We start from the raw sequence: 14,675 nt of genomic DNA on the forward strand, positions 1-14,675 counted from the left end.
GGCTAATTTTTGTATCTGTAGTAGAGACAGGGTTTCACCATGTTGGCCAGGCTGGTCTTGAACTTCGGACCTCAGGTGATCTCCCCATTTACCTCACAGTCAAAGCCCAAGTCGTGATAATCTCTAGCGAGGTCCCTGTGACCTGGCTCTGGTATCCATTAGCCCCATCTTCCGTCATCATCTCCCAGCTTTACTCCAGCCACCTGAGTCTCTGTGATATTTCCTGATTCCCCGCAGCACACTCTGACCCCAGGGCCTTTGCACCTGCTGTTCCCTCTGCTGGAAAGCTCTTCCCAGGAGTCCCCAGGGTTCATCCCTCTCTTCTGTCACAGAGAGGCCTTTTCTGACCACCTTATCTACCACCACAGCAACCCTGCTAATGCTAGTGTACCCTACACCTGCACCTGCTTTTTCCTTTTTTTTTTTTTCCTGAGATGGAGTCTCACTCTGTTGCCCAGGCTGGAGTGCAGTGGCACAATCTCAGTTCACTGCAACCTCCACCTCCTGAGTTCAAGCAATCCTCGCACCTCAGCCTCATGAGTAGCTAGGATTACAGGCATGTGCCACCACACCTGGCTAATTTTTTTTCCTTTTTTTTGTACTTTTAGTAGAGATGGGGTTTCACCATGTTGGCCAGGCTGGTCTTGAACTCCTAACCTCAAGGGATCCACCCACCTCAGCCTCCCAAAGTGCTGGGATTACAGGCGTGAGTCACCACACCTGGCCCCACCTGCTTTAGTATTTATTCCTCATAGCACTTTCTACCTGATGTTACTTGTTTACGAACTGCCTGTCTCTCCCCACTTCATTAGAATGATGGATCCATTAAGAGAGCAGCAACTTTGTTTTGCTCAATGCTGTTTCCCCAGAACCTAGAACCCTACCAAGTATATGATAACCAGGCAGTAGTTATTAATGGAATGAATGAATATAAGAATGAATGAATGGCTGGGCGCAGTGGCTCACGCCTGTAATGCCAGCACTTTGGGAGGCCAAGGCGGGTGGATTGCTTGAGGTCAGGAGTTCGACACCAGCCTGGCCAACATGGTGAAACCCTGTCTCTACTAAAAGTACAAAAATTAGCCAGGCGTGGTGGCACACCTGTAATCTCAGCTACTTGGGAGGCTGAGGTAGGAGAATCACTTGAACCCAGGAGGTGGAAGTTGCAGTGAGCCGAGGTCAAGCCATTGCACTCCAGCCTGGGTGACAGAGTGGAACTCTGTCTCAAAAATAAATAAAAATAATTTTAAAAAGAATGAATGAAGACAAGAAGGCCTAGATAGAATGAATGAGTTACAGTAATCAATAGTGCACAAGGGAAATTATAGTTAATGATCATTTATTTGTGTATTTCAAGATAGCTAGAAGAGAAGGATTGTTGTGTTCACAATACAAAAGATAAATATTTGAGGTGATGACTATTTCAGTTACCCTGATTTGATCGTTACATATTGTCTACAGCAGGGGTCCCCAATCCCCCTGGCCATGGATCAGCACCAGTCTGTGGCCTATTAGGAACTGAGCAGGCAGCACAGCAGGAGGTGGACAGAGGGCAGGCAAGTGAGGTTTCATCTGTATTTACAGCCACTCCTTATTGTTCGCATCACCGCCTGAGCTCTGCCTCTTGTCAGATCAGTGGCAACATTAGATTCTCACAGGAGCACAAACCCTACTGTAACCTGCACATGTGAGGGATCTAGGCTGCGTGCTCCTTATGAGAATCTAATGCCTGATGATCCATCACTGCCTCCCATCGCCCCCAGAAGGGACCATCTAGTTTCAGGAAAATAAGCTCAGGGCTCCCACTGATTCTACAGGATGGTGAGTTGTGTATTTCATTATACATTACAATGTAATAATAATACAAGTAGGCTGGGCGCAGTGGCTCATGCCTGTAATCCCAGCACTTTGGGAGGCTGAGGCATAGTGGATCACCTGAGATCAGGAGTTCGAGACCAGCCTGGCCAACATGGTGAAATCCTGTCCCTACTAAAAATACAGAAACTAGCTAGGCATGGTGGCGGGCGCCTGTAATTCCAGCTACTCAGGAGGCTGAGGCAGGAGAATCGCTTGAACCCAGGAGGTAGAGGGTGCAGTGAGCCAAGATCACGCCATTGCACTCCAGCCTGCATGACAAGAGCGAAACTCCATCTTGAAAATAATAATAGTAATAGTAATAATAATAATAGAAATAAAGTGCGCAGTAAACGTAATGTGCTTGAATCACCCTGAAACCATCCCCCGGACCATCCCCCTACCCCCAGGTCCATGGAAAAATTGTCTTCTGCAAAACCAGTCCCTGGTGCCAAAAAGGTTGGGGACCACTGCCCTAGAGGTATCAAAATATCACTTGTGCCCCTCAAAGAGTTGCAACTATTACATATCAGTAAACGCTAAAATAAAACAATTAAAATTTAAAATAAAAAAGTAGGACTGAAAAGCTACCACTGGATGAGGGAATAGGGAAATGAATGGTGTCCTCAGTGAAGGTGGTCTCCATGGAGACAGGGAAACAGAAGTTGGACTCAAAGGGATACAGAGAGTGAGAAGGAGGAGACAGAGTGGATTGGGAAGTGTGGGTAACTCCCCCAGGAAGCATGCAGGGGAAGGGGAGAAGTGACATCGGGTAAGGATGGAGGCATTGTTGGCTTGAGAGCGAGTGCCTTTGATGCTGGACGTGTCCCCAGGTAATAGGCATGTTGAGCTGCACCTCACTCTGATGGGCAGGTGTGCCCTGACCTGCGCCAGCGTGAGCACCCCAGGTTCACCCTGTAGATGCTGACTTAGGCCACTGTTCCTTTTGTGGCCACAGGGCATGAATCTCTCTGGAGGCCAGAAGCAGCGGCTGAGCCTGGCCCGGGCTGTGTACAGAAAGGCAGCTGTGTACCTGATGGATGACCCCCTGGCAGCCCTGGATGCCCACGTTGGCCAGCATGTCTTCAACCAGGTCATCGGACCTGGTGGGCTACTCCAGGGAACAGTAAGTTTGGGAACATGTGTCAGAGGGCACAAGGCAAAGGCAGAGGAAGCCCGTAGCATCCAGTCCTGATCCAAATTTATCTCACCTTCCCCTTCCACTTGAGTCCAATTTTCCTTTTCATATTGGTCAGCTTTTGCTGTGACAATGCTGTGTAACAAACAACCCCCAGATCCCAGCAGCTTACAACAGCAGGAGTTTCTTGCTCATGGATCTGTGGTTTAACTAGTACAGTTTTGCCTTGGATGACTGACCAGGGTCAGATGGACTCCCTGTCTTCTTGTTTTGAGACACAGGCTAAAGGAGTCCCCTCTGTTTCTCTATTTGGACATGCTGTTTATAAAAAAGGTGGCAGGAGCACAAGAAGGGGAGTTGTCCCCATTCTGAGTCTGGGGACAACACCCCCACCCCAACCCCCAGCTCAGGAGGCTGGCCAAGCACATATGTGTAATTTCCTTCCTTCCTTCCTTCCTTCCTTCCTTCCTTCCTTCTTTCCTCTTTCTTTCTCTCTTTCTCTTTCTTTCTTTCTTTTCTTTTTTCTTTCTTTCTTTCTTTCTTTCTTTCTTTCTTTCTTTCTCTCTCTCTCTTCCTTTCCTTTCCTTTTCTTTTCTTTTCTTTTTACTTTTTTCTTTTCTTTTCTTTCTCTCCTTTCTTGACAGAGTCTTGCTCTGTCACCCAGGATGGAGTGCAGTGGTGCAATCTCACCTCACTGCAACCTCCACCTCCCAGGTTCAAGTGCTTCTCTTGCCTCAGCCTCCAAAGTAGCTGGGAATACAGGTGTGCACCACCATACCTAGCTAATTTTTATATTTTTGGTAGAGACAGGGCTTAGGCCTGTCAGCCAGGCTGGTCTCGAACTCCTGGCCTAAAGTGATCCACCTGCTTTGGCTTCCCAAAGTGTTGGGATTACAGGCATGAGCCATTGTGCCCAGCCACATGTGTGTAACTTCTACCCCTTCCCTGCCCAGACACGGATTCTCGTGACCCACGCACTCCACATCCTGCCCCAGGCTGACTGGATCGTGGTGCTGGCAGATGGGGCCATCGCAGAGATGGGTTCCTACCAGGAGCTTCTGCAAAGGAAGGGGGCCCTCATGGGTCTTCTGGACCAAGCCAGACAGCCAGGAGATACAGGAGAAGGAGGTAGTAGGTGGGCTTTGCTGATTCTCCATGCCTGGCTCCTGCCATCCTTGGGGAAAAAGGCTCAGAGGGTCCTACTGGCATGAATGGAGTGCTCTGGTCATACTGTCCCTGCAGGCCGAGGCCTGGAAGCAGACAGCTCTCCCAGTAGGTCACCTCTCTCAAGGAATAGCCAATAACACCATTTATGAGCCGGGGGGTGTGCTAGGTGCTTCTGTAAAAATACACTATTTCATTCGATTCTCACAGTACCCCCAGAGGCGTGTGAAGTTATTGCTGTCGTTTTACAGATGGGCCAACTGAGGCAAAGAGAGTGAAATCACTTGCCCAAGGTCACAAGATGAGAACTTGAATGTGTCCAACTCTGGAGTCTATGCTTGCAGTTGCTATGGAGACAGCCCAAGAAGGACTTTGATGCCTAGAAAGCTACACCATGCTAGCTAGGCTTTCTAATAATCCAAAGAACACAGAGTGTGCTGGATACATGACAAGTTTCTGGAAGTAAAGTTGCCAAGCCAAGCTCACCCGCAATGACTGAAAAGTAGCAACGAATAGCACATCACATACATTAGCTCATTTAATCAACATAATGCCCCTGTGAGGCTGGCACTAGAATCATTCCCATTTCACAGATGAGAAAACTGAGGCCCAGATGTTAAGGAACTAGTCCCAGGTTACATGGCTTATAAGTGGCAGCACTGGGATTTGAACCGCAAGTAACTTTATTCCAGAGAATGTGTTTTTTAATCATTACACTTTATACTATCCCTTCATGACAAAGCAAGGACTCACACCCAGGTCTCCCTCAATCTCAGGCTTTGCTTCTTCTGAGTACATCTGCTTAGCACTGGCCCACCCTGGTAAAAACCTTAAGTGTTGATTCACAGTGTCACAGTCCTGAAGCTCGAAGATAGAACTTGCCTGCTTGTATTGGTTAGCTTTTGCTGTGATCATGCTGTGTAACAAATAGCCCCCAAATCTTAGCAGCTTACAGTAGCAGTTATTTCTTGCTTACAGGTCTGTAGTTAAACTACTACAGATCTGCTTTCAGTGACTGGCCACACCTGTGGGATGGTGGTGGGGAGGTGTCCTTCCTAGGGGAGATGGTACCTGAGAGTAGGCAAGAGCCAGAAAAGAGCATTCCAGACACAAGGAACTGCTTGAGCAAGGCTGTTGGGAGAAACAGAGATAACTCGACTTTGAACAGTGTTAAATGCTGTTTTTCCAACCTCAAGTTCATAGCAGGTGCTCAGTTATATTCACTGAATGAAGAAACGAATGTGAGTGAATGCCTGAAGGATGTTCCTGGAAGAGCTCAGAGTGGGGTGTTGAGGGAGGTTGCTGGTGTGGTGGCAGGAGCCAGATCAGGGGAAATGGATGGTCAGAGCAGTTAAGGCCACGTAGTCAGTGGGTATCAAAGTGGGTATCTGGGCCGTGTTGTGTGACAGGACTCTCTTGACCTTGCAGAAACAGAACCTGGGACCAGCACCAAGGACCCCAGAGGCTCCTCTGCAGGCAGGAGGCCCGAGCGTAGACCCGAGAGGTGAGTCCACCATGGTGCCACACTCAGAAGGGCACAGGCTGAAGCTGAAGCAGTAGCTGAAGGAACCACCCGCATCTCAGGCAGTTAGGGGGACAACCAAAACCATTATGGACAGAGAACCTGCTGAAGTCCCCCCATGGTGCCCTGCTGAGGGATAAGTCACCAAAATTGGTCCAGTTAGCCAAGATGATTAGGTCCCCATAGGGCCAGTTCAGGGAATGAACAATATGCCTTCCAGTGTGATGGATGTCTTCAAGTGGGCCAAGGCCAGCTTGCTGGAGTTGTCTCAGTGCTGCAATAGGGCAGGACTGGTTCCTCCCCATAGTTGTAAACCACCATGCCAGGCCTGGTCACCTATGCTTTGACAGGTTGGCTATGCACAGGGTTTGGGTCTGTATGCACAGCATCACTTGACGCTGTGGGCAAGGGGCCAGGAGGAGGCCTGTGGTCCCCTCTTCTCTCAGCTCCCTCCAGCTGGGACACAGCGGGGCTCACTGTGGGGCTGTCTGCAGCAGAAGGACCTGCTGCCTGATACTCTCCCCTCTTAATGAGAGGGGTCTTGGGAAGCAGAACAACAGTAGCAGCTTACAGTAGCAGTTATTTCTTGCTTACAGGTCTGTAGTTAAACTACTACAGATCTGCTTTCAGTGACTGGCCACACCTGTGGGATGGTGGTGGGGAGGTGTCCTTCCTAGGGGAGATGGTACCTGAGAGTATGTGAGAGCCAGAAAAGAGCATTCCAGACACAAGGAGCATTCCAAAGCGGGTGGATCACTTGAGGCCACTGGTACCAGGTGGCCCGAGCTTAAGTGCCTGCTATACTGGGGTGGGGGGTGGCAGCGATCTTGAGGGGCCTCTGTCCCTGGGGACCACAGGGGCTGATCCCCATCCCAGCTAGCCACCCTAAAGGCACTTCTCAATCACACGCACACTGAGCAATCTCACCATCTTCACAGCGCACAAGAGTCTGAAGTAAGATCAGATGGATAGCTAGTCACGTTAAAAGAAAACCAGTAGACACATTAAGGCTGGGCACGGTGGCTCACACCTGTAAATCCCAGCACTTTGGGAGGCCAAAGCGGGTGGATCACTTGAGGTCACGAGTTCGAGATCACCCTGGCCAACATGGTGAAACCCCGTCTCTACTAAAAATAAAAAATTTTAAAAAATTAAAAATAAAAAAAAAGCCGGTATGGTGGCGTGTGCCTGTAGTCCCAGCTACTCAGGAGGCTGAGGCAGGAGAATCACTTGAACCCAGGAGGCGGAGGTTGCAGTGCGCAGAGATTGTGCCAAATTAACCTCTAGCAAATTTAATGTGTCTGAGGCTTTTTGTTTTTTGGGGTTGTTTTTTGAGACGGAATCATGCTCTGTCGCCCAGGCTGGAGTGCAATGGTACGATCTCGGCTCACTGCCATCCCCGCCTCCTGGCTTCAAGTGATTCTTATGCCTCAGTCTCTTGAGTAGCTGGGATTACAGGCACATGCTACCAGGCCCAGCTAAATTTTGCATTTTTATTAGAGACAGGGTGTTGCCATGTTGTCCAGCTGGTCTCAAACTCCTGACCTCAGGTGTTCCACCTGCCTCAGCCTCCCAGAGTGCTGGGATTACAGGTGTGAGCCACTGCACCTGGCTGAAAGAGGTTAATTGAGCAAAGAATGATCTGCACATCGGGCAGCCTCTGAACCAGAATATGTCCAGAGAGGCTCTGAAATACCCACGGGATTAAAGATTAATGGACAGAAAAAGGAAGGTGAAGGACAGAAAACAGAAGTGAGGTACAGAAACAGCCAGATTGGTTACAGCTCAGCATCTGCTTTATTTGAACATGGTTTGCACCGTTGGCTGCCTTTGATTGGCTGAAACTCAGTGATTGACACAGGACCTGGTTGCAGTCTGTTTGAGTCCACTTAGGTTACAGTTCACTATGTACAGGAAAACCTTTTAGGCCAAAGTTAAAATATGTAAGGAGGCAGCTTTGCGCTAAACTTAATTTAATAGTAGGTAGGTAGACATGTATATGTAGATATAAATATATGTAGATGAATGGATCAGTGGATGGATGGATAGATAATATTCCTATTTTTACAGCTGAGGAAACTGAGGTGTAGAGGTTAAATCAGCCCACTTAACCACAGATAAAATATTCAAAAAGTCTTTAGCATCTGAATTGTTCATAATTTATATTCTGCCAGTTGGACTGACAAATCTGATGGTAAACAGTAGGAGCAAAACAATTGCACCAAAGCTTAAGCCAAAATAAAAATTCTGAGAACAGGCTGGGCGTGGCAGCTCATGCCTGTAATCCCAGCACTTTGGGAGGCTGAGGCAGGCAGACTGCTTGAGCTTAGGAGTTTGAGACCAACCTGGGCAACGTAGCAAGACCCTGTCTCAAAAAAAAAAAAAAAAAGAAAAAGAAAATAAAATTCTGAGAACGGAGTTCCAATGGTGGGCAAGTTAAGTTCATCCTGTGAAATGGCATCAGAAGAATGGGCTTGCTTGACCCTGGGATAATAGATGGCATTTAGCTGGGTACCACACAGAAAGAAGGGAAGTGTGATATCTGGTCAGTATCTTGTTAGATAAATGAATGAATGAATGAATGAATGAGTAGAGAGTGTATCCAGAGCTCAGTGGCTGTCAGTGGGCCTGAGGGTTGGGCACATACACCCCACCATTGGGAGAGACACTGACTTTGTCTTCATTTCCTCTAAATGACAGGTCCATCAAGTCAGTCCCTGAGAAGGACCGTACCACTTCAGAAGCCCAGACAGAGGTTCCTCTAGATGACCCTGACAGGGCAGGATGGCCAACAGGAAAGGACAGCATGCAATATGGCAGGGTAACCACCAATTCACCTACCCCTCCCCACCCGCTGCTGCTGCCTCCAGGGTCCCAAGTCCTCTCAACAAATGTAGCACTTGCAGTGAGGCGGCACTGATACTTACTCACCTTTCTTGAGCACCTACTATGTGCCAGTAGCATTCTAGACCTTCATTTTCTTAATCCTCACAACCGCCCTAAAAAATAGATATGATATGCTGAACTTCCTATATTATGTTCCTTCTTGTCATTCAGTTATCAGATTAAATATCATCTCCAGCCTCCCAGACTAAAAAAAAAAAAAAAGGTATGATAGCTCTATTTCAGATGTAAAGAAACTGAAGTCTTTTAAAATTTATTTTATTTTGCTTTTGAGAAAGTGGCTCTCTCACTCACCCAGGCTGGACTGCAATGATGTAATCATAGCTCACTGCATCCTCGACCTCCTGGGCTCAAGCAATCCTCCTACCTCAGTCTCTCAAGTAGCTGGGACTGCAAGTGTGTGCCACCATGCCCAGCTAATGTTTGTATTTTAAATAGAGATGGGGTTTTGCTGTTGCCCAGGTTGGTCTCGAACTCCTGGGCTCAAGTGATCCTCTGGCCTCTGCCTCCCAAAGTGCAGGGGTTACAGGTGTGAGCCACTGTGCCTGGCCAAGAAACTGAAGTCTTAAAGAGTTAAGAGACTTGTCTGTGTTTTCACAGCTAGCCTGGGACTCAACCTGGGACTCAAATCTGGGACTCAAGTCTAGGCCAGTCTGAGTCTGAAGCTTATACTGTTTCTCCTCTTCTATACTGCTGTGTATCTCCACCCCCGCTACTTATCCACCATCCCACCTAGATGATCATCCATCCACCCACCCATCCATCCCACCCGCTCATTTATCCATCCCATTCATTCACCCACCTACTCATTTATCCATCCTACCTACTCATTCATCCATCCATCCCACCCACTCATTCATCCATACCACCCACTTATTTATCCATCCCACCCACTCATTCATCCATCCATCCCACCCACTCATTCATCCATACCACCCACTCATTCATCCATACCACCCACTCATTTATCTGTCCATCCCATCCACTCACCCACCTACTCATTTATCCATCCCATTCACTTACCCATCCATCTATCCCACCTAACAGTACAACCATTCCCTCACCTATGCATCTGTCTGTTCAGTTGTTCATCCATTCATTGATCTTTCCGTCCATTCATCCACTCATTCATTCACACACCTACCTACCTACCCACCCACTCATTTATTCACCCACCTACCCTCTCATCCATCCAGCAAACATGTACACGGTACCCACTGTGTGCCAGGCTAAGTCTGGTGGAGATTAGATACTAGTGAAGATAAAGAGAGAGCAAATAATTATGCTAATAAGCAAGCTATATCCAATAGCAGTAAGTGCTATAAATAAGAATGATTGGGCGCAGTGGCTCATGTCTGTAATCCCAACACTTTTGGAGGCTGAGGCAGGTGGATTGCTTGAGACCAGGAGTTCGAGGCTGCAGCGAGCTATGATCATGTCACGGCAATCCAGCCTGGGTGACAGAGTGAGACCCTGCCATGGAGACCAACTGAGGGTCATGGTTGGTATGGATAGGATGCTCTGAGAAGTGCCATTTGAGCTTCCCCGAAGAACATGTGAAGGAACCAGTCATACAAAGGTCAGGAGAAAGAGCGCTCCAGGCAAAAGGAGCAGCAGGTACAATGGCTCCGAGGTGGGAAGTAGCTTAGGGTGCCAGAGAAAGGGGTCCCATGAGGCTGGCAGGCAGTGAGTGGGGGCAAGGTAAGAAGCTTGGAATTTATTTTTATTTTTATTTCTATTTTTGAGACGGAGTTTCGCTTTTGTCGCCCAGGCAGGAGTGTAATGGTGCAATCTCAGCTCACTGCAACCTCTGTCTCCCAGGTTCAAGTGATTCTCCTGCAGCTTCCCAAGTATCTGGGATTACAGGCGCCTGCCAGCACACCTGGCTAATTTTTGTATTTTTAGTGGAGACAGGGTTTCACCGTGTTGGTCCAGGCTGGTCTCAAATTCCTGAGCTCAGGTGACCCACCCGCCTCGGCCTCCCAAAGTGCTTACAGGTATGAGCCACCTCGCCTGGCTGGAATTTCTTCTAAGAGCAAGAGATAGCCATGGACAGGCCAGCAACAAGATATAATTAGATTAATATTTTCAACAGTCCTGTCTGGCTGCAGCTGTGCAGAGAACTTCAGATTTGTAGGAGCAGGACGTTAAGCCAGTGGCTGAACCGTTCTGTGCCTCAGTTTCCTTATCTGTGAAATTGAGGTTATTATGAGCAGAGACACATGCCTGACCCATGGTGGGTGTTCAAGAAAACCCTTCTGGCTGGGTGTGATGGCTCACACCTGTAATCCAAGCACTTTGGGAGGCCGAGGAGGGAGGATCGCTTGAGGCCAGGAGTTTGAGACCAGCCTGGGCAACATAGCGAGACTCCATCTCTTTAAAACTATGAACATTAACAAAGCATGATGGTACAAACCTATAGTCCTGACTACTTGGGAGGCTGAGGTGGGGGGATTACTTAAGCCTGGAGTTCAAGGCTGCAGTGAGACATGATTGCGCCGGTGTACTCCAGCCTGGGTGACGTGGGTGACAGAGTGCAAGACCCTGTCCTCAAAAACATAAATAAAATAAAGAAAAACAAAAGAAAAAATATTAATACTAGCTCACTGGGGATTGTGTAGGAGATGGGGGTTCTAAGGCTGGCTGGGGCCTGTCTGTGGGAGGCATGGCAGGAGAACCTGTGAGGTCTGTGCGGCGCTTCCATCTGCCCATGGGCATGTTTTCTGGGAGCCTCGCCTGGCCTTGCCTCAACTCACCCCTCCCGCTGGGGGCTCTCTCTGCCTCCCTCTCCCTCATGTGTGCTATAGGTGAAGGCCACAGTGCACCTGGCCTACCTGCGTGCGGTGGGCACCCCCCTATGCCTCTATGCACTCTTCCTCTTCCTCTGCCAGCAAGTGGCGTCCTTCTGCCGGGGCTACTGGCTGAGCCTGTGGGCGGACGACCCCACAGTGGGTGGGCAGCAGACGCAGGCAGCCCTGCGTGGTGGGATCTTCGGGCTCCTCGGCTGTCTCCAAGGTATGCCTCACCTGCCCTCCTCGTCCCCCTCCTCCCAGCTCCACCGAGGGGTGCTCAGGCTCCTTTTCCTCACCCCTCCCTGGGTCACCCTGTGCCCACTGGAACAACTGTGCAAAATGTCTGGGGGCCAGGCAAAGATCTCTGTCCTTCAGATGAGGCTGGGGGGAATGGGGAGGACAGGGCACATCCCTCCTTTTCTGGAAGCTTCAGAACTTCTCCCAGTTCCTCCCCGCTAGCGGAAGGCAGCTCCAAGGCCTGCGTGCTGGTGACTTTCAGTGCCTGCCCCCAAACCTCCAGACAGAACCAGACCCTCCCTAACAGATGCATTACCGCCGTCACTCCAGCTTCTCCTTATTAAAGATGGAAATACGGCCGGGCGCGGTGGCTCACGCCTGTAATCCCAGCACTTTGGGAGGCCGAGGCGGGTGGATCATGAGGTCAGGAGATCGAGATCATCCTGGCTAACACATTGAAACCCCGTCTCTACTAAAAATACAAAGTATTAGTCGGGGGTGGTGGCAGGCACCTGTAGTCCCAGCTACCCGGGAGGCTGAGGCAGGAGAATGGCGTGAACCCGGGAGGCAGAGCTTGCAGTGAGTACGACTGCGCCACTGCACTCCAGCCTGGGAGACAGAGCGAGACTCCGTCTCAAAAAAATAAAACAAATAAAATAAAATAAAATAGATGGAACTACTTCCCGAAATAATTGTAGATTCACATGCAGTTCTAGGAAATAAGGCAGCCAGCTACCTTGTACAGTCTGCCCAGTTTCTCCCAGTGGTGATATTTTGCAAAATGATAGTAAAGTATCACAAAGGATACTGACACCCATCAATCCATGGATCTCATTTGTTTATTTATTTGTTTGTTTATTTATTTTGAGACAGAGTCTTGCTCTGTCGCCCAGGCTACAGTGTAGTGCTGCATTCTCAGCTCACTGCAACCCCCATCTCCCAGGTTCAAGCAGTTCTCCTGCCTCAGCTTCCCGAGCAGCTAGAAGCTGGGATTATAAGTGTGCAGCCTGGTTAATTTTTGTGTTTTTGGTAGAGATGGGGTTTCACCATGTTGGCCAAGCTGGTCTCGAACTCCTGACCTCAAATGATCTGCCCGCCTCGGCCTCCCAAAGTGTTGGGATTACAGTTAGGTGTGAGCCCCCGTGCCCGGCCCTATGGATCTCATTGTGATTTCCCCAGTTTTGATTGCACGTATGTGTGCGCATGTTTGCCTCTGTGCAGTTGTGTCCCCCGTTCAGGCTCTCGCATCCATCACAGTGGTTAATGGTTGAGATACTGAACAATCCCCTCATCTTGAGGCACTCTCGTGTTGCCCTTTTGCAACCACACCCACCCTCCTCCTGCCTCGCCTACCCAGTCCCTAACCCCTGGTTCTTCTCCTTTTAATACATGGCCTGGCTGAAGGGAGGAACAGGAGTGCACACGTGGGTTTGGCTTCTTCTTTAGACACACACCCACGTATATATAGACTGGATCTGGCTTTGTCACCCAGGCTGGAATGCAGTGGCACGAAACCAGCTCACTGCAACCTCTGCCTCCTGGGCTCAAGTGATCCTCCGACCTCAGCCTCCCGAGTAGCTGGTACTACATGCACACGCCACCATGCCTGGCTAATTTTTGTTTGTTTGTTTTTGATGGAAACAGGGTTTTGCTGTGTTGCCCAGGCTGGTCTCAAACTTCTGGGCTCAGGCAATCCTCCGCCTCAGCCTCCCAAAGTGTTGGGATCACAGGCATGAGCCACCACGCCTGGCCTGGCCTCCTCTTTAAAGGACAGTTGCCTCGTTTCCATGTTGATTCATCTTCAGTCACTGGGTGACCTTGGCCACGTCACCCAAATGCTGTGAGCCTGTTCCCTCCTCTGTGAAATGGGGCACACCAGGCCTGAATTTGAGGAATCTTCTAGTCCTAAGAATCTGTACACCTACTCACCACAACTGCATGTACAGTGGAATACTCAAGGCAAATGGTTACTTAACCAAGAGGAAATTAGGGATTGTCAGAGTCAGCTGAGTCCTGGAATTAACCCACATCCTCATTTGGGTGGCAAATAGCCCTTTCAAAATCCTTCCACTTCCATCCCTCATTTGATAGCTAAGGGCAAGTCTTATTCTCCCCTAAAGATGGAGAGACGGGAGCTGAGAGAGAGAAACTGGTTATGACTCTTGAATACAAACAATAAAAAATTCAGCTCTAGGACAGACACGGTGGCTCATGCCTGTAATCCCAGCACTTTGGGAGGCCAAGGTGGGTAGATCACTTGAGGTCAGGAGTTCAAGACCAGCCTGGCCAACATGGGGAAACCCCATCTTTATTAAAAATATAAAAATTGGCTGGGCGCGGTGGCTCAAGCCTGTAATCCCAGCACTTTGGCTGGGCGCGGTGGCTCAAGCCTGTAATCCCAGCACTTTGGGAGGCCGAGACAGGCGGATCACGAGGTCAGGAGATCATGACCATCCTGGCTAACACAGTGAAACCCCGTCTCTACTAAAAAAAATGCAAAAAACTAGCCGGGCGAGGTGGCGGGCGCCTGTAGTCCCAGCTGCTCCGGAGGCTGAGGCAGGAGAATGGCATAAACCCGGGAGGCGGAGCTTGCAGTGAGCTGAGATCCGGCCACTGCACTCCAGCCTGGGCGACAGAGCGAGACTCCGTCTCAAAAAATATATATATATAAATTAGCCAGGCGTGGTGTCAGTGCCTATAATCCCAGCTACTTGGGAGGATGAGGCAGGAGAATCGCTTGAACCTGGGAGGTGGAGGTTGCAGTGAGCAGAGACTGCACCACTGCACTCCAGCCTGGGTGACACAGCAAGACTCTGTCTGAAAATAAACAAATTCAGCTCCAATTCAAAGTAGTTTAAGCAACAAGAGAATTGATTGACTCTTAGGACCAGCATCCATAGATTTCTGGCTTCAGGTATGCCTGGATGCAGTGGTCCAAACAAGAAATCGCTTCATTTCCCTCCTCTGGGACAGCTTCCTGTCCAGTTCAGCTGCCCCCCTTGGCGGTAAGATGATATTCCACAGCTCCAGCCTGGCCACCTCCGACCACCCAGTACCACTTTTC

At 49.3% G+C, this 14,675-nt stretch overlaps 1 protein-coding gene across 3 annotated transcripts in view; it reads left to right on the forward strand.

The window, feature by feature from the left end:
• ABCC6 (ATP binding cassette subfamily C member 6) overlaps positions 1-14,675 on the forward strand; it is a 76,784-nt gene that overhangs the window by 44,238 nt on the left and 17,871 nt on the right. For all 3 annotated transcript variants that reach the window (XM_033235624.1, XM_033235625.1, XM_033235623.1), the window contains exons 18-22: positions 2,813-2,980; positions 3,946-4,120; positions 5,585-5,660; positions 8,379-8,499; positions 11,390-11,597. In XM_033235624.1, coding sequence (XP_033091515.1) covers positions 2,813-2,980; positions 3,946-4,120; positions 5,585-5,660; positions 8,379-8,499; positions 11,390-11,597 — 748 coding nt within the window. The remainder of the gene's footprint in view (positions 1-2,812; positions 2,981-3,945; positions 4,121-5,584; positions 5,661-8,378; positions 8,500-11,389; positions 11,598-14,675) is intronic.

This window comes from Trachypithecus francoisi, unplaced genomic scaffold (genome assembly GCF_009764315.1).
Source record: "Trachypithecus francoisi isolate TF-2019V2 unplaced genomic scaffold, Tfra_2.0 Lachesis_group15, whole genome shotgun sequence".
NCBI classification, from domain to species: Eukaryota; Metazoa; Chordata; class Mammalia; order Primates; family Cercopithecidae; genus Trachypithecus; species Trachypithecus francoisi.